This window comes from Grammomys surdaster, unplaced genomic scaffold (assembly GCF_004785775.1).
Source record: "Grammomys surdaster isolate TR1022 unplaced genomic scaffold, NIH_TR_1.0 721, whole genome shotgun sequence".
Lineage (NCBI taxonomy): Eukaryota > Metazoa > Chordata > Mammalia > Rodentia > Muridae > Grammomys > Grammomys surdaster.
The window spans coordinates 423714-442793 of NW_021605140.1; the positions used below are offsets into that span (position 1 = coordinate 423714).

At 42.1% G+C, this 19080-nt stretch overlaps 1 protein-coding gene across 8 annotated transcripts in view; it reads left to right on the forward strand.

Annotated features, from left to right (window-relative positions):
- Numb (NUMB endocytic adaptor protein) overlaps window positions 1-19080 on the forward strand; it is a 123782-nt gene that overhangs the window by 98492 nt on the left and 6210 nt on the right. For all 8 annotated transcript variants that reach the window (XM_028782169.1, XM_028782173.1, XM_028782170.1 and 5 more), the window contains 4 exons: window positions 7627-7701; window positions 11588-11728; window positions 15458-15662; window positions 17978-18271. In XM_028782169.1, coding sequence (XP_028638002.1) covers window positions 7627-7701; window positions 11588-11728; window positions 15458-15662; window positions 17978-18271 — 715 coding nt within the window. The remainder of the gene's footprint in view (window positions 1-7626; window positions 7702-11587; window positions 11729-15457; window positions 15663-17977; window positions 18272-19080) is intronic.

Sequence of the window (19080 nt, forward strand, 5' to 3'; positions counted from 1 at the left end):
GCCCTGGGTGCTGGGATTGACAAGCAAGTTCCCCATGCCCAGCTTCCAGTGGTTCTTACTGTTTTAGCTCTTATTCCAGAGCTAAAATAGCTAGAATAGCTCTGCTATTCTGAAACTCAGTATGTGGACCAGACTGGCCTCAAACTTACAGAGATTCATCTGCTTCTACCTCCCAAACACTGGGAAATTCTGAAAGCTTAAGGAAAAACAAAGAAGTATAAAAGTTACCTAAAATCAAGAGAATAACTGTGTTATGAAGATCAAGATATCTTATTCATCTTTGTTAGGAAAAGATGGTACGTTCCCTAATATGTTTTTTTTTTTTAAGCACTCCTCTCCCTCAGTAGTTCTTTCTCCAGTAGAACGCCCTAAAGATAAAACCTATTTTTAGAAAAGTGTCTTGGTATCTTGAGTTCTGCCATCTTGTTGTTTATGGATCTCATTTATTACCCACTACTGCCTTGGCCTCCAGCTTTTCACTACAGCTGCTGCTTTCAAGTCTCTCACATTACTGCAGTAAGTATCACCCTCATCCCAGACTGTTCTCAGCATTTGGCACAGTCTGACTCTCCTTGAAACATTGTTCATCTGGAGTACAGAGAATCATCTACCCCTAGCTTTCCTTAAATCTCTGCCTACTTCCTTAGTTATGGGTTCTTCTCTGCATTGCAACTCTCCATAAATGATGTCACCCAATATCATGTCATGCCAGGTATCCTGACCTTTGTATTTCTGTCATAGAAATGGTATAGCATAGGAATCCAAGACAGGCTCTGGAGCCACTTCTATTTAATTCTGCCTCGTGATGAATACCAACCTCAGCAGTAATGTCTTTACCAAAGAATCTTCTGGACCTTATAGGTCATAGTACAGATATTCTTTCTGTCCTTGTTCCTCTCACCGAATCCTACCCTGTTTATTAATAATTCAAAAAAGACACCAGGCACGCTCCTATGTCAGGGCCTTTGTATTTCTGTAGCTTCTGTGGAACACATATCATCCAGACATAGATGTGCGTGACTCACTTCCTCATCCTTTTCTTTCTCGAAAGTCTTATCGAGATGAGGCATTTACTTACAGCTGTCCTAAAGTCCCGTTGTTTACACACGCGCTTGCTCCCTGTTCCTTTCCCAGCTTTATTTTTCTGTTGCCTCATTTGTTGTTCCATACACTTTCTGTATTTGTTTTCATGTGTCTTTATCACTGTAGCCTAAGTTCTCTGAGGACACAGATCTTCACCTGTTAGGTAGAGTAATACATGGCCTTTAGTTTGTACTCTACAATATTCAAGTTTAGTGGATGAATAAATGACATGTATATTCTCAAGTTCACTCTATAATTCAGAGTCACTCAGTGTTAGTAAAAATATTATCAAAGTTTTCAACAATAACAAATGCTGCTAGGATAGAAAGGAAACTTAGATGTGAGAAAGTACAATGAAGGCCTCTGGAGAGCATCAAGGCTGAGGCTGCAGACAGTGTTTCTGTTAATGGAGTTGGAAAAGAACGGGAACTTTTAATGAAGCAGCCGTTAGACATAGAGCCACCCTCCAGTCTGGGGGAAGTCGTGTTTCTGTCCCTTTATTGCTTTGGAGAGTATTCGTATATTTGTTCCACATGTCAATCTCCTCAGACATTTGATTACCAGGTTAGTGACTTCAAGGCCTTTTTTTTTTTTTTTAAGATTTATTTATTTATTATATGTAAGTACACTGTAGCTGTCTTCAGACACCCATATGAGGGCATCAGATCTCATTGTAGATGGTTGTGAGCCACCATGTGGTTGCTGGGATTTGAACTCATGACCTCTAGAAGAGCAGTCAGTGCTCTTAACCGCTGAGCCATCTCTCCAGCCCGACTTCAAGGCCTTTTTCCTTACTTTTTAAATAAAATTTAAGACAACAACAGCTGAATCCAAGTTCCCTACAGGAAAAGGCCTCGTATTTATTACAAGGCACATTGCATCATGATTGCCTAGCTAATGTGTCATTATTACTCTGTGGTGACTGAGTTGTCTGTGAGTGTAGGTGCTGCTTCTGGGAACTTGATAGCTGTGCCACATTTGCTTCCTGGGCCTTCATGGCGTCTCTTTCCTTTGGCTTACGTGAGAACACTGTGCACCCTTTTTACCCTTAGCTCCCCCAAGCTAAGCTTTACCCTAACCCATCTTGTCTCCAAATAATCAATTCTGTTCATGGCAATGTGCTCTTATCTCATTAGTGATCTTAGGAATCATAGAATTTTAAATTTAGAAAAAACCCTAAGATGTGAGTCCCACTCTAAAATATTGGATAGGTTATAAATATGAGAGAGGCAGAATAATGAATAATCTTTCAAAAGATTGAGCTAATGACTACATTCTAGAAGAATCTTCAGAGCATAGCCCACCATATTTGTCTTTGAAAATCAAGTTTTTTATTGTAAGGAGACCGTGCCCATTTGTTCACATGTTACCTGTGGCTTCTTTTGTGCTACAATGACAGTTGAGGAGTTGCCATGCAGAATGTGTGACTGACAATGCCCGAAGTATGAGCTACATGCCTCTTCACAGAGAAAGTGCCAATCTCTGATTTAAACAATGTAAACCCATTCCTGTAAGTGTAACTTGTTTCTTCCAGCTTAGTATCAATGTGTCAAATGAAAGCGATGGAAGGCTCCTCTGGTCTACAAAGGTTGTCACCAGCATACTGTGATCACTGGCTTTCAGTTTATTTTAAAAAGTTCTTTTTGTTTAATCACTCTGAAGGACTGGGGATAAAGTTCAGTTGGCAAAGTGCTTGATTGCCATGCATAAGGTTCAGTCCCAATACCCCATCCACGAGGCACGGAGGCACCCTCCTGTAATACCCCGTGCACAAGGCACAGCGGCACCCTCCTGTAATACCCCGCGCACGAGGCACGGCGGCACCCTCCTTTAATTTCAAAAGGTGAAGGCAGGAGAATCACAGGTTCAAGGGCAGCTGCCACATAGAGAGTTCAAGGGCAGCAAGATCTGTCTCCAAAACAGACAAACAAAAGTTACAAAATGTGTACTGCTCTTACTAGCAGCAGGTCTCCACAGTGGCTTTAGTAATCTGCAGTTGGTTCACTGCCTGTAGTAGTTTTCTTCAATGTCAGAGACTGCTTAGTAGCCATATGGGTTTAGATTAACAAAGAGTTGAGGCCAGCCTAGACTACATAGTAAAACTTTGTCTTTAAAAAAAAAAAGAAAAGAAAGAAAGAAATTAAAATTTAAAAGATTTACTCATAATGAAATTTAAAGCAGATACTAATTTTTTAATTTCAGAGTGGATATTTAGCAAGTAAAGTGGCTACTTGAAACTTCTACTTTTCAGTAGTCATTTTTCACTCATAAGTTAGCTTGATCCTTCTGCTTGGATTTCACTAAACTCTGTTACTAAAATTCTGTCTGTGTTAGGTCCATTTTCTCTCTTTGGAAAATAGGCAAGGTTAGTCTTTCCTATGGAACTTTTTTTGTTTTTAGTATGAAATGTTTGATGGCAGCATTAGCTAATTTGAGTTCCACCTGTAACCTTGAAATGGTTACCAAGCCAGAATGTGTTGTAACAACAGTAATGAACTCATTCTTAATTTCTCACATGTACAGTACCAGTACCACAGTTTTATTAGTGTCTAAATTATGCACCTTTTTGGAGGAAGTATTTCTACCACAAGTAAGCTCTACATTTCATGCTCATTCTGACTTAGCTTTTTTTATTAGTAGGTTTTGTTACTTAACGACGTCATATAATGCATTCTGGTTACCCAGCCTCACTTACTGCCCATCCACTCCCAGCCCCTGCCCCACTGCTTTCTTACAGTTCTCTTTCCACAATCACAACTCTATCTTGTTTTGTGTCCCACAAGACCATCTGTGTGACTGTGGGTTTGGAACTGTCCGTGGGAGCCTAATGGGCTCACTAGTGGGTTCACAGCTGGACACTGCCTCTCCCAGAATCTGATTGTCTTATATAGAATACATTACTATAATTTTTTGTTTCCATAACCATAAAATTGAGCCACGAGTGAATTTTAGAAAATTTCTGAATATTGTAAGGAATCTATCAAGGAGAACAATTCTAAAGTGACTTATTTTACCCCACCTTCAATTGGCTAACCTTTTGCTATCTGTTGCTGTAAATGCTGAGTACTAAAGTTCACAGTAGTGTAGCATGATGAGTGGTGAATCTACAGTGAACATGCTAAGAACTTTCTAGGCCATTTAACAGCTATTTCTGTCTTTGGATAGCTGCCTTCCTATTCCCTACAGCAGATATTTAGCATTCTTTAAACATAAAAAAGGAAAAACTAATTTCATTAACTTAGTATACCTGAAAACACAACTTTAAAAGAAATTAGCAGTGGCAGTAAAATAGTGGTGATAGGTGGCTACCATGTTACCTTTATACCGTGTTAAAAAGTCCAGGTACTACTGTACATAGTCTCTAACCCTTTTAAGACATGTACCTATATGCTGCATATGAAGAAATAGAAACTGTATCCCTTGCTTAGCTTTTAAATAGTAGCACTGAATCCAGACTTGCTTTATGTTTCTAGAATAGCTAGCAAGTGCATGCTAATTTTTCACAATCTTGTAGACATCCTTTGGTCCTCTGCCCACCTTGTTGCCCTGTATGTAACTCTCCTTTTTTTTTTTTTTTTTTTTTTTTGTAAAGCATAGTCTTGCTATGGATGCTTCCTACCTTAACCTGTTAAGTGCAGAGATTACAAACATTCAGCACCACATCAAGCCTGTTGTTGTTATTGTTGTTTGTTTTGAGACAAAAAGGGCTGCTTTCTAGACTAGGCTAGCCTTGAACTCGCCTGTCTGCTTCTGTCTGTCAGTTGCTGGGATCAAAGCTTCTCAAAAAGTGTGTTTTATGTTCATAGGAACTTAATGACCTTTCATTTACTTCTCAGCCATTCTGATCTAACTTCCACTTCATGGCCAGTCAGGTCCTCCAGAGAAGCCAACTTGATGATGGGTGAACATGGGTGCACATGGGTGCACATGCATGTCTGTGAGATGACCTGTGTAAGATAGAGTATTGAGTAAGAGTTGGCTCATGAGATTATGCATGCAGCAAGTCTGAAGTTTGAGGCTAGCAGACTGGAAACTCGGACAATATTCCTGTGTTACAGACCAAAGTAGGCTTTCTTTCTCAACTGATTGTACAGGACCTGCCTGCACTGTTAAAGCTAATCTCCTTTTCCTAAGGTCAGTTGTTATTTTTTTATTTATAGCCCTGGCTGTAACAGAACTCATTCAGTAGACCAGGCTGGCCTTAGGCTGGCCTTAGTATGACCAGACCATAACTCCTTAGGTACAAATGAAAACAATAACCAAGTCATTTTAATGACTGTAGATTCCGTTGTCTGCTGAACCCCACATAGCTGTATGTTTGACAGATACCTTAGACTTCCTGAAATTTCCTCTAAAATACATTTTTTATTTCTTTTCTATCTTAAACATAGTTACTTTTTCACTCAGTGACACAAGACAGGAACCCATCTCCTCCCCTATACTGTATAAAACCACCTCTGCAATCTCAGCCAAGATAGCTCCATCCTGATTCTCTCCTGCCTGGAATCTTGCTTGTTGATCTCTATCTGACCTCATGACACTGCTGCAAAGTGGGGTTTTAAACATGCAAATCTAGGGCTAGAGAGATGGCTGAGTTAAGAGCATTGCTGCTCTTCCAGTGGAACCAAGTTCAGTACCCACTTGAGGCAGCTCCTAACTGCCTATAACTGACATGCCAGAGAATCCAAAACCACCTTCTGACATCCTCATGGATGTCACTCACGGGCACAGACCTATGAATCAATGTATAGCGCAATTAAAAATAAGAATTTTTTTAAAATGCAAATCTTAGCATTGATGAAATAGCTCAGTGGGTAAAGGTCCTTGCTGATCAAGGACCTTGCTGGTCCAAGCCTGATGACCTAAGTTTAATCTCCAGGATGACACCATAGAGGGAAAGAGCTGACTCTAGTGAGTTTTCTGACTATACACACGTAATCAGATGTGAGAAATAAGAACAGAAATGCAAATCAGCATTGTGTATAACTCTTTCAGTAGCTTTCAGTTGCCCAAAGAGTTAAGACCCAGTTCCCTAGAGCGTATGTGAGGCCTTTCCTCCTGCTTCTCACCTGTTGCTTCATCCTAGTCTGCTTTCAGCCTGTACTGAGATATTCTCGAGTCCAGACCTTTGTGCCATTTGCCTTGATGGTATGTGTTCTCGGAGTATTGCTTGTCAGTGCTCTGTGCAGTGGTCTTGTATTTGCAGTGGCTAAAAAGTTTCAGACGCTCACCCAGTATGTGGTGGTGGCAGTGGTGCTTACAAGCCTGGAGTGGGTCCTAGTGGCTTTTTAAACTAAGAGCTTACTTCCACAACCAGGATTCCTGGGCTTGGGGACATGGAAAGGAGAGTAGCCGTTCTATTGTTCCTTGTCCTTTTAGAAGCTGCTGCTCCAAATTTAGCCCCAGATTCCCTTTGGTCTGTACTTCTATGACAATCTGATACCCACCCTCAACCTTTATTTGTTGTAATTTACTTATATCCACAGGCAAGTTGAGAAAGAACAGTAAGTACTGTTGTATTCCCTCAAAAAAGAAATAAATCATCAGCTTGTTCAAAATGATTCTTGTTTGCCATACTCCCAGGCTTTTAATCCCAGCACTTAGGAGGCAGAGGCAGGCAGAGCTCTGAGTTTGAGGCCAACCTGCCAGGGCTACACAGAGAAACCCTGTCTCAAAAAACCAAAACCAACCCTTATCTTAGCTGTAATTCTTAAATCTTCCTATGCCCTCAGAATTTTTCCCTACATTTAATGTCAAATTTAAAACTTGGCTAAATTGGGGTTGGCACAATGGCTCAGCAATTAGTTCAGTCCCCAGCATCTACATGACTGTTCACAGCTGTCTGTAACTCTCACCCCATAGGGTCCGATTCCCTTCTCTGATGTGCGGATATACATTACATGCACACAAAACATCCTTATACATAAAATGCATAATTATTTTCTTAAAATCTAAGCTAAGTCATTGTTAATCTTGAGGGGATAAATAATTACTTTTGAAGGCTTGTTCATAGAATAGGGTTTCTTGCCATTTTTAACTGAAAATTTCAAGCGACAAAGGGTCACACACCCGTTTTCAGATGATAGCAGAATGGTTCAGAACTGGTTGAGATTTACCTGTCTCTCTCTACACCTGCAGCTCCCCTTGTGGTAACTCCTTATGTGTTTATTATGATCAGACTCTGAGTTTTCTCAGCTGAGTTTTTAAATGGGTGAAGACTCTAGTCTTTTAGTGAGTTCTTTGCCTTTTCTGGAATGTGTTACCTTGGTTTCACTTTTATCTGTCTCTTCTCCCTTACTTTTTATCTTACTTAGTTTATCTTAAAATTTCGTGTTGTATTTTTGAAGAAATAGCTTTGGCTTGTTTTTTCCTGAATGTCTCTGCAGTTTGGTTTAAGTATCTGGCTTTGGGCATCCATCCTGAAGTTGGACTTCCTCTCTCCTTGTGACTTTTTGTAGATGGAAATCTGTATTTTCTGAGTTTCATTTTCTTTTTAATACTAAGTATGTATGTGTCTCCTCCCTCCCCTTTATCTTTTAAAAGACGGGAAAGAAAGCAGTGAAGGCCGTTCTGTGGGTGTCTGCGGATGGCCTCAGAGTTGTGGATGAGAAAACTAAGGTAAGAGTTTTGTGACTTTAAATGTCACTTCTCAGGTGATTTATCTCTAGTGATAAAATGTCATTAAGCTGTTGTAGTAGAGCTATAATATCCTGCCACTTGTGTCCAAAGTACAGCCTTTTGAGAGACTGTTTGAATGTCCAGGAAACTAATTTAGTGACTCATTTACTTTATGAACATAATCTCTCAGCATTTTGTTCTACTTGATGTAGCATATTTTATGTACCAAGCATTAATGTTTAATGCTGATATGAATTCTATTTTTGTTCTATGTTTATTTTTTTCAGATCTTTGAATATAAAAGGTGATGTATCTTTTGCTGTAATTTTTTTAGATGACAGGGCACATGTTAAGTTTGCCCTCGTTCCTTAAGGAAGTGTCTTAGGGCTAAATGAGCCGGCTGCTGAGGGCTCAAGGGGGTGTGGGGGCAGGTGGGGAGAGTGTTCAGCATGAGAGGCTAGGTTTGTTGTAGGTCCACACGGTATTCTAGGTAGCACTCTGTATTTGAGAGAAAGTGACCTGAAACACCCAAGATATGTGTGGTCAATTAATCGTTAATAAATTTTCTTAAGACCTAAAGTCAGGAAATGCTTTTTAACCAGAAGTTAATTTGAATGAGGTCATGCAAAGCAACAACAGGTGTGACGAGCAGTTTAATGATTCTATTTATTTATTTATTTATTTATTTGGTTTTTCGAGACAGGGTTTCTCTGTGTAGCCCTGGCTGTCCTGGAACTCACTCTGTAGACCAGGCTGGCCTCGAACTCAGAAATCCGCCTGCCTCTGTCTCCCAAGTGCCACCACTGCCCAGCCAGTTTAATGATTCTTAAATGGCTTAATATAGTGACATTTCAAACATTTGACCTTTTTTAAGCTAAAAATATTTATAGGCTTAAATTTAGCACTTTTTTATAGTTTAATGTGTTTTAATAGCAAACTTAGAGGAACAGCACAGAAGACAGACAACATTAAAAACATGTCCTTGCATGTAGGACAACTTAGTTAGAAAAGTATAGTGATGGATGGAATCTACTGGATGATAAAAATGCTACAAACACCAGTTAGTTGCCGTCAATAAGAAATTTACTTATTTTAAAAAAATCCAAATGCTGGCATTGTCCAGAACATTTTAACAGGTTTATTTATAATTGTTATAAAGTTGAACTGTTGAAATGTGTTCACTGAAACATTTTGCTTGCATTAATGCTCTACATCTTGCATTTATATTAAAAATTCACACACAAATGAATGTGGAGAAACTGCCAATACCTAATTCTGTCCCATATGTTTCCACTCGCAGTCATATACTTAGGTACTTTTGACCCCATGGAAAAAATATCTAACATTCAGAACTACTGATAACAGGAAGAAGAGGGAAAAAAATTTTTTTTGAGAATGAAATGTTTCCCCTCATAGTGGACTCTTAAGCACGCTCTCCGCATATGCGGCGAGCTAGCTGGATATCTTTTGGCTTAATTGTTACACGTTTGGCATGGATAGCACACAGGTATCTTCAAAAAGACCAACCAGATAGGCCTCACTTGCCTCCTGCAAAGCACCAATAGCTGCACTCTGGAAGCGCAGATCTGTTTTGAAGTCCTGAGCAATTTCTTGCACAAGACAAGACGCTTGCGAATCAGAAGTTCAGTGGACTTCTGATAGCGCCTGATTTCACGGAGTGCCACAGTCCCAGGCCTGTAACGATGAGGTTTCTCCACCCCTCCAGTAGAGGGCGCACTCGTGCGAGCGGCTTTTGTAGCCTGTAGTTTCCTGGGTGCTTTACCACCGGTGGATTTGCGGGTAGTCTGCTTTGTACGAGCCATGGTATGGGCACCTCCTTACCCCCTTCTCCTTCGGCTGGAGCTCGGCAAGCGAGAGGCGGCGCTGGCGTTAGAGAGCGGGGGCAGTGCGGCGAAGGCTGCGAACACCGATTTAGTGCATTTTTAAGCAGTAGAGATCTTAGGTATATTTTTAAACTTGTATCCTTTTAGTACAGTTTTTGGATAAAAATTATTTTTGAAAAAAGGTCTTGCTGGGGCTGGAGAGATGGCTCAGTGGTTAAGAGCACTGACTGCTATTTCAGAGGTCCTGAGTTCAATTCCCAGTAACCACATGGTGGCTCACAACCATCTGTAATGGGGTCTGGTGCCCTCTTCTGGTGTGTCTGAAGACAGCGACAGTGTATTCATAATAAATAAATAAATAAATAAATAAATAAATAAATAAATAAATCTAAGAAAGAGGGAGAGGGAGAGGGAGGGAGGAAGGAAAGAAGGGAGGGAGGGAGGGAGGGGGGGAGGGGGGGCTTGCTGAGTTTGATCTAACAATTCCCCTGTGTCAGCCTCCCAAGTGCTGGGATAACAGACTTGTGCCACCATACCAAGCAAACTTGTCATTCTCATGACTATGTATTTGTTTTTCACTGTATTTAGAAACTGATGTGCCCTCTGGTGACTACTTTTTTAGCTCCTACATTTATGAATTTTGTTTTTTCCATGTTGACTGATAAGTTACTGGAGGATAGGTTAGTTGAGTTGGGGAGGGGAGGGGAACGGTCTCTCTGTGTAGCCCAGTCTTGTCTTGAGTTTGGTATGCAGCAACCCAGTTTGGCCTTGCATGTGCATCAGTTCTCTTGGCCTGGTTTCCCCAGGTTCTGGGATTGCAGGTGTGAGCCACCATGTGCACTGTAATTGGCAGTTTATCACTTTTGGATCCATTTTCCCACCTTTATATTTTACCTGTTATCAAGGATTAAGGAATTAGTGCTTGTGACAAGATCATGCCATGACCTGCACAAATTAGTATAGATATAGAAGTCGAACTTCAAGTTTCTAATCTTTCTTTGAGCAAGAAACTATGTTGTGGTGAGGTACCAATCTCTAGCATACAAAGAAACTGAAACTGTGATTCATTCTCACAGAGAAAGCAGAGACCTAACCCCAAAATAATCTAGAAGAAGCAAACAGAACTTTTAAAGCAGTCATTAAAATATCACTGAGGGATATGAAAGAGAAAGTGCTACTGTTGATAAACAGCTAGACAATCTCAGTAGTTCTGAGAAAGAAGCAAACGCAACTTTTAGCATGGCTGAGCATGGTATACGTACGCGCCATTAATCCCAACTTGGAAGGCAGAGCCAGAAGAATGTCTGAGTTCCAGGACAGCTATAGCCACATGGTGAGAAAGAAGGACGGACGGACGGACGGAAGGAAGGAAGGAAGGAAGGAAGGAAGGAAGGAAATCAGAAAAAGAGAAAACTCAACATCTTAAAAATAGAATCCTTGAACTAAAAAATGTCTACTGGATGGAGATACAGTTACTTGATGGGGAAAGAGTAGAATAATATGTATTAATTCTGATTTGTTTAATATATAGTGGGAACTCACTATCATAGGTTCTTGCTGTATTTGCAGATAAGCCAAGCGTTTTTAAACATTTGTTTATGTATGCATACTGTCAAATTGAACATGGCACCTACTGTAGAAGAGCTCTGAACCAACTGACACATGCGCACTTCAGAATATGGAGCCCAGCAGTGGTGGCGCACGCCTTTAATCCCCGCACTTGGGAGGCAGAGGCAGGTGGATTTCTGAGTTTGAGGCCAGCCTGGTCTACAGAGTGAGTTCCAGGACAGCCAGGGCTACACAGAGAAACCCTGTCTTGAAAAACCAAAAAAAAAAAGAAAGAAAAAGAAAGAAAAAGAAAGAAAGGAAAAGAGAACGAATATGGAGATAAAGTTAGGGAACTGTTTGAGCCAAGTGATGCTTCCTAATCAAGTTATAGTCTATGTAGGGATCCTGCATTGCAAAATGAACATCCTATGCTGCTTCTGAGAAGATCAGATAACCTTATAAGCCTTCTCTTGCTTTCTGTTTCCATTTTCTAGGACCTCATAGTTGACCAGACAATAGAAAAAGTTTCTTTCTGTGCTCCAGATAGGAACTTTGACAGAGCCTTTTCTTACATATGTCGAGATGGCACCACTCGGCGATGGATCTGTCATTGCTTCATGGCTGTCAAAGACACGGTAAGTCCAGCATGGCATATGCTGTCATGAGGAGTCTAGCTGAGCTGCTTTCAGCTAATGTTGGTGAAGCAGTTTCCACTACATTTTTTAACAAGAGCATGATGCTAACGCTGCTTACATAAGTGCCTTTGTTGTAAGATTCTACTCAAGTAATTCTCAAGCTTGCTTTGAGCCTGTGAGCTAGAAATCAGAACGCAAAGCCATTGCCTAGGCTCTGAAGTCATTAAAGCAAAGCAGAGATGCCCTAGTGAGCTCGTTGGCAGATCCCCAGCACCACAAAGAAAGGAAGAAAGCAGAAAGCAAAGGGCCTGGGGACTGGAGGTAGAGGATAGGAGATGACACAGATCCAGCATGTCACCATATTACTGAGGTTTTTGAATTGGAGCTTTTTATCAGTAAAATGTTTGTTGGGGTTTTTTGTTGTTGTTGTTTTTGTTTTGTTTTTTAAGACTAGCATTTATAGCCAGGCAGTGGGAGGGCACACCTTTGATACCAGCACTTGAGAGGCAGAGGCAGAGGCAGGCAGACCTCTTTGAGTTCAAGGGCAGCTTGGTCTACAGAGTGAGTTTCAGGACACTACACAAGAGAAACCCTGTCTTAAAAAGCAAAAGGCAAACAAACAAAAAAGGATAGATTTTTGTGTTCTCTTGATTAGCCAAGTTTGATTCCCAGTACCCATATAGAAAGGATCATGACTCCCCTATAACTCCAGCTCCAGGAGATTCAATGTCTCTGGCCTATGACACCAACTACACTCACATGCACATAGCACAGAACAGAAAGGAAGGAAGGATTGGACAATGATAGAAATTAATACATAGAAATAGATTTTTGTTTTGAGACAAACTCTCCTTGCTCTATAGCCCAAACTCACTTTAAACATGTTTTTCTACCTCCGCCCCACTAAATGCTGAAATTATAGGCATTATACTTGGATGGAGATTCATTTATATTTTTTGTGGTGCTGTAGGTCAAACCCCAAGCCTTGTACCTTCACCAATGGCCTTTCCTGGTCTCTCACAGTGCCAAGCCTCAGCTGCTGTCCTTGACCCCTTCATGCCTTCAAAACCAGTACCATCTGAATGATTCTTACACATTACCAAGTCCAGCTGCAGCACAAGGTCTATCTCTAACACACAACTTATTGTGCTCTCAGAAAACATTTCCTAGAAGATTCACCTCAGTGATGCTGGTCTCTTCTTATCACTGCTAATTTCTTGGCTCCACCTAACCAGCATCAGTTGTCCCAGTAACTCCTCCTAGTCTTGACTATAAAGCCAGAACCATGTAGCCAAAACTGCCAAATTTTGCTGCTGCTTGCTGGGACTGGAACATGGCCCTCTTGTTCATTTGCAAACACAAACAATAAACTTATCTGGGTGGGATTTTACCCCAAAGTCACCACTCCCTTAATTCCATTTAATTAATACCCTTGAACACAAGATTTAGCTCCATCCCACTTCTTGGTGCCCCTTTAATCTTTGAACCATGTATTTTGTATTTTTCCTTTCTAAGCTTTCCATGCTGATCAAAATGCTCTACATTTTCATAAGAATGAATGACAGGACAGAGTCTGTGCTAGGCTTTTTTGAGACTTCTTTGTCAAAGCAATTAATCTGAATCTCTTTACCTTAGCTTCAGACAGACAAGGGCAAAAGCAGCCATATTCTTCACCAAAATATCACAAGAACATTCTCTAGGCAGCATATTAAAATTCTTCTCTGAAACTTCCTGAGCCAGGCCCCCACAGTTGAAATCACCTTTAGTACCACCGTCTGCCGCGTTCCTACTAGGATGGCCCATGAAGCCCCACTTAAAGCATCCCACTGCTTTCCTAATCCAAAGTTCCAAAATCCACATTCCTCTGAAGAAAAGCATGTTCAGGCCTGTCACAGCAATATTCTAGTGCCTGGTTCCAACTTATGTCTTAGTTAGGGTTTTATTGATGTGAAGAGACACCATGACCAAGACAACTTTTTAATTGGGCAACTCTTTAATAAACGACAACATTTAATTGGGACTGACTTATCAGTTCATCATGACAAGAAGCATCACAGCAGGCAGGCAGACATGGTGCCGGAGGAAGAGCTGAGAGTTCTATATCTTGAGAGAGAGAGAGAGAGAGAGAGAGAGAGAGAGAGAGCACAATATGTATGTATGTATGTATGTATGTATGTATGTATGTATGTATGTATGTGTGTGTAGAAGAGACCTCAAAACCCTACCTCCACAGTGACACTTCTTTAACAGAGCTACACCTCCAATAGTGTCACTTCCCATGGGCTAAGCATATTCAAACCACCACAGAAGGCATGAGGGGAAGGCTACTGCTGCCAACATTAGAAAAGGGGAAAAGCAGCTGGGCAGTGGTGGCGCACGCCTTTAATCCCAGCACTTGGGAGGCAGAGACAGGCGGATTTCTGAGTTCGAGGCCAGCCTGGTCTACAGAGTGAGTTCCAGGACAGCCAGGGCTACACAGAGAAACCCTGTCTCGAAAAACCAAAAAAAAAAAAAAAAAAAAAAAGGTGGGGGGGAGGGGAGAGCAAGGCTTTCCTAGTCCCTTTGTTTGTATATTTGTTTGTTTTCAAGACAGGCTTTCTCAGTGCATAGCACTGGCTGTCCTGGAACTCACTACCAGGCTGACCTCTAACTCACAGAGATCTGCCTGCCTCGGCCTCCTGAGTGCCAAGATTAAAGGCATGCCCACTAGGCTTAGCACTTGAGTCCCTTATAATCCAGAGTTTTAAAGTTTGTAAACCCTCCATCCCTGACTTGTTGGCAGTATAGTCAAACTCCTCCTGAAATTCCTTCCTCTCCAGTGATTTCTTAGAATTGTCTGGCAAATATTACTGCTATTCCCCTTTTAAAAAGCAACTGGAGGGCTGGAAAAATGGCTCAGTAATGAAAAGCACATATGTTTCAGTAATGAAAACTCCCTCCTAACCCTAACCCTGAGTTCTGTCCTCAGCACCCAAGTCAAGTGTAGCCAGTCTTTTACTAGTTTGTGGATTCTTTCTTCTTCTACTTTTCTCTACCCCTTTTCTACCCTTTCAATCCCCTAACAGTAGAACAGTAGATAAGAGAGAAAATGGGATAGAGAGGAAAGGGGGCGATGTTACCAAGACTACTTCCTGCTAATTAGGGATGTCAAGTTCCTTGGGGTAAGTTTGATATTTGCCATCATGATACCAAATTTCTTCTTTCTTCTTTGCGCATAGCTACTTAACAAACCATGACCAACAGCCCACCTCTTGGGGTCCTGGGATTGATGGACCCTCTGAAAAGTCCCCAGAATTTCAAATGTCATGCAATTACAAAAACTGTCTGCAGCTGGCAGAATCACCCCCCCTAGTAGAGCATGAGGCAAATCATAATCATCTGCTGTGGGCAGTCTGAGGCAGCCCCATGCCCCACACCTGGCACGTTCCTGTTTCTGTGTTTTGTTTTTCTTAAGAAACCAATATTCTCACTTCAGTCAAGCATCTCACAACCTCCTGAAACTTCAGCTCCAGGGTGATCCAACACCTCTGGTCTTTGAGGATATTTGTATTTACTCGTACGTGTATACACACACACACAGTTAAAAATTAAAGGGAAATTGGAGGCTTGAATATAAAGACAGTTTGTTTGTCATGTTAGTTTTAAACTGTAATTTGCAGCAGCTGTGTTTGTATGTAGTTATTTGTGCTGTAACTCTGTCATAGAGCTTTCAAAACCTGCTCTCTACAGGGGGAAAGACTGAGCCATGCCGTGGGCTGCGCTTTTGCAGCCTGTTTAGAGCGTAAACAGAAGCGGGAGAAGGAGTGTGGAGTCACTGCTACCTTTGATGCCAGTAGAACCACTTTTACTAGAGAAGGATCATTCCGTGTCACAACTGCCACTGAACAAGCTGAAAGAGAGGAGATCATGAAACAGTTGCAAGATGCCAAGAAAGGTACAGTGTGTTCTGCTGTGATGTGTTTATTTAATGCAGATTTTTCTCAACAGGTTTATATTTAAAGCTATCAGAGACAAGTTTCCTACAGACAAAAGGAACCCTTGGGATTGCAGGTGAAGCCCAGTGGCAGAGCATTCCTACATGTTCAAGGTCCTGGCTTCTATCTTTAGAAGAAGCACCCCCAACCCCTGCCCACACTATACACTCAGATTCCTTAGAAATACATGAAGACTTTTAAGGACAAAACTAAAATTCTTACAAAAGTGCCTTCTTTAGACTGGCCTAAAGACCATTTATGCTGTCCATTTTAGTAAGTTCTGGGGAAGGTGAGAGGGAAGTTGAAGAAGCTGCAGAGAAACATCCCTGTTCCCTGCCCATTCCTGTCCCTGGAAGAGACTTAATTCTGATGCATTCTCCCTCTATGAGACACACATACCATCAAAGACTTAAGATCTGGGGGACAGCACAGCCCTAGGGTTTAGGGATACAAAGGGAACACTGGTTATGACCTGGCCGAGAAGTAATGACAGTACTGTGCATATTACAGTACTGGAATAATCCTGAGTACTCCAGTCACAGAAGGGGCTTTGGAGTTTTGCACGTGTCTCTGTGTGTGAGATGAGGGCTTAAGTGTTGGTGTCTTTACACTTGTGTGAAGGGTCATATGTGTGAGAGTGTGCAGAAGCCCACATCCAAGACCACAAGTCGTCGTCACTAGCACTCGTCTTTTTTATATAACTTTCTACATTTTAATTTTTGTGTTATGGGAGTTTTGCTTGCATGTGTGTCTATGTGCCACATGTGTGCCTTCTACCTTCAGTGGCCAGAAAAAGTGGTAGGCTCCCTGGAACTGGAGGTGCAGGTGTCTGTGATACACTGTGTGGGGTGCTTGGAATTGAACCCATGTCCTCTGTAAGAGCAGCCAGTGCTCTTAATCACTGACGCATCTCTCCAGCCCTGTCCACCTTACTCATTAAGACAGGGTCTCTCAGTTCAACTCAGAGCTCACTGATTTGGATAGTCTAACCTGGCTAGCTTGCTTCGAGGATCCCCCTCATCTCTTCTTTAGTGCTGGAATCTCAAGTGAACCACCCTGCCCAGGAGGCATTCTCTTGGGTCCTGAGGATCCAAGCTCCAATCCTCAGACTTGCAAAGAAAGCACTTCACTTGCTGAGCCATCTCCTCAGCCTCTGAACCACAGGTTTTTGGGTTTTTGTTTTGTTTTGTTTTGTTACTAGATTTACAGTACCAGATATGTCCCTCCTCCTTTGGGAGGGGCCCCAAATCCAATCAGAAAGTAGTTGGTCACCCCCATAATAGACTTTGCATTGTTGCACCAGTAGGCACATCTTGCCTAACCAGCCACTGTTGCTGCTTGTAGGGTCCACCCCTGGGTAACACTGTATGACAGTTTCCCCCAGAAGCCCACATAAGCATCTTGTGCTTGAAAGACTAGACAGCAGGGGGAAAGCCCCCAGCATAATTCTGATCCAGCCTCCATTTCCTGTGCCAGATTATGTGTGCTTGCCATCCAGATAACTCATCATTCTTTTTTTAGATTAATTTTCATTTTAGATTAATTTGTATACATGGGGGGAGGTACGTGATATGTAAGTGCAGGTGCTGTTCAATTGAGAGTGTCTGGATCCCCTGGAGCTGGAGTTACAGGCTGTTGTGAACCACAGGATGTGAGTGCTGGGAACTGACCTTAGGTCCTCTGGAAGAGCAGCACATACTCTTCACCACTGGGATCATCTCTGCAGGCCACACACCATCATTCGCCTAAGGACCTTGCATGAGAACTCCATTGGAACTGGGTTATTTGTGTCTTAAGATTATTTACATGTACTGGACAGTGATGGAGCACTTTGAAGGCAGAGGCAGGCAGATCTCTATGAGTTCAAGGCCAGTCTAGTCTATAGAGCATGTTCTAGGACAGCCAGGGCTAACAGAGAAACTTTGTCTTGAACCAGCCCCCTCAAAAAAAAAAAAAAAAAAAGGCTGTATTTACTTACTTTATGGATATTTTGTCTGTTTGTATGTCTGCATATCAGAAGAGGGCATTGGGATCCCATGGGAATAGAATTATTGTTTGCTGTGAGCATTTATATAGATGCTGGGAATTGTGTCTTAATAGAGGATAAAACCAGCAGGGTATTGTTAAACCTTCACCTGTCAGAATATATTAGATTTGAACATGGGAAAGTGGATGAGTTAAAGAATGAGAAGGCTTCTGAGCTCTCAGCTCTGTGAACTCAGAGTACTTGAAGGTCACTGCTGAGGTCTAAGGTCTTTTCTTTGGTTTTCTTGAGCTGAGACAGACAAGACAGTTGTTGGTCCATCAGTGGCTCCTGGCAACACTGCTCCATCCCCATCCTCTCCCACCTCTCCCACTCTGGATGCCACTGCCTCTTTAGAGATGAACAATCCTCATGCCATCCCACGCCGGCATGCACCAATTGAACAGCTTGCTCGCCAAGGCTCTTTCCGGGGATTTCCTGCTCTTAGCCAGAAGATGTCACCCTTTAAACGCCAGCTGTCCCTACGCATCAATGAGTTGCCTTCCACTATGCAGAGGAAGACTGATTTCCCAATAAAAAACACAGGTAATGTGCTCTAGCTCTGTCAGAAGCAACACAGACCCTCTGAGTTAATCACACCTGTCTCTGTGAATCCGTTAGATACAGTGATGTCGTTCCACATGAGGACAGACTAGGGCCATGAGGAATTCATTTCTCTTCCATCAGTAGTCACAGAGCCACAGTGGAATTTCTAGCCTGAGCCACAAAATCTGTGGTTTGTCCTGATATAGATGTGCTATCTCTCAGCCAGCCTATTTCCATACATAAAGGACTCCAAATTTCCATTCTTACTGTGCTCATAGGACCCCAGAGCATTAAATGGGCTTTAGAAACATTTACAGGTTAATAGCACTGTCAAAGGAACAGACGAAATGGGTAAGTAAGTGTTCCTTGTATTTGTGGGAGGTGGGCTTCATGGGGAAGAAACTCTAAATGGCTCTCTTACACAAATCGAAGGTCTGTTGTTCATCAGAAGCAGGAGGTCACTCATTTGTTCCCAGACGCCCGCTGTGTGTCTGTGTCCTCGGTTCAGCTGAGCCAGCCTGTAGGCTCTATCCTTATTATATGCGCTACAGCTAAAGTGTTAGATCTGGTTGGTGCTTTTACCGGCCCTCTTATCCTTCCCTCTGAGATGAGTCATGCTGTCTCCATAACTGACCAGGAGGAAGCTCTGCTCAGTAGGCACTCCTCCTGACCACACTGAGAGCACAGAGAGGACAGGCCTGTGGGCAGTAGAACTAGACTTACAGAGCAGTCAGCGTGAGGTGACGGTGGCAAGTCCTCAGCTTGCAGCACCCTCGAGACAGAAGCTCTAGGTGCTTCAAGACCTCGGT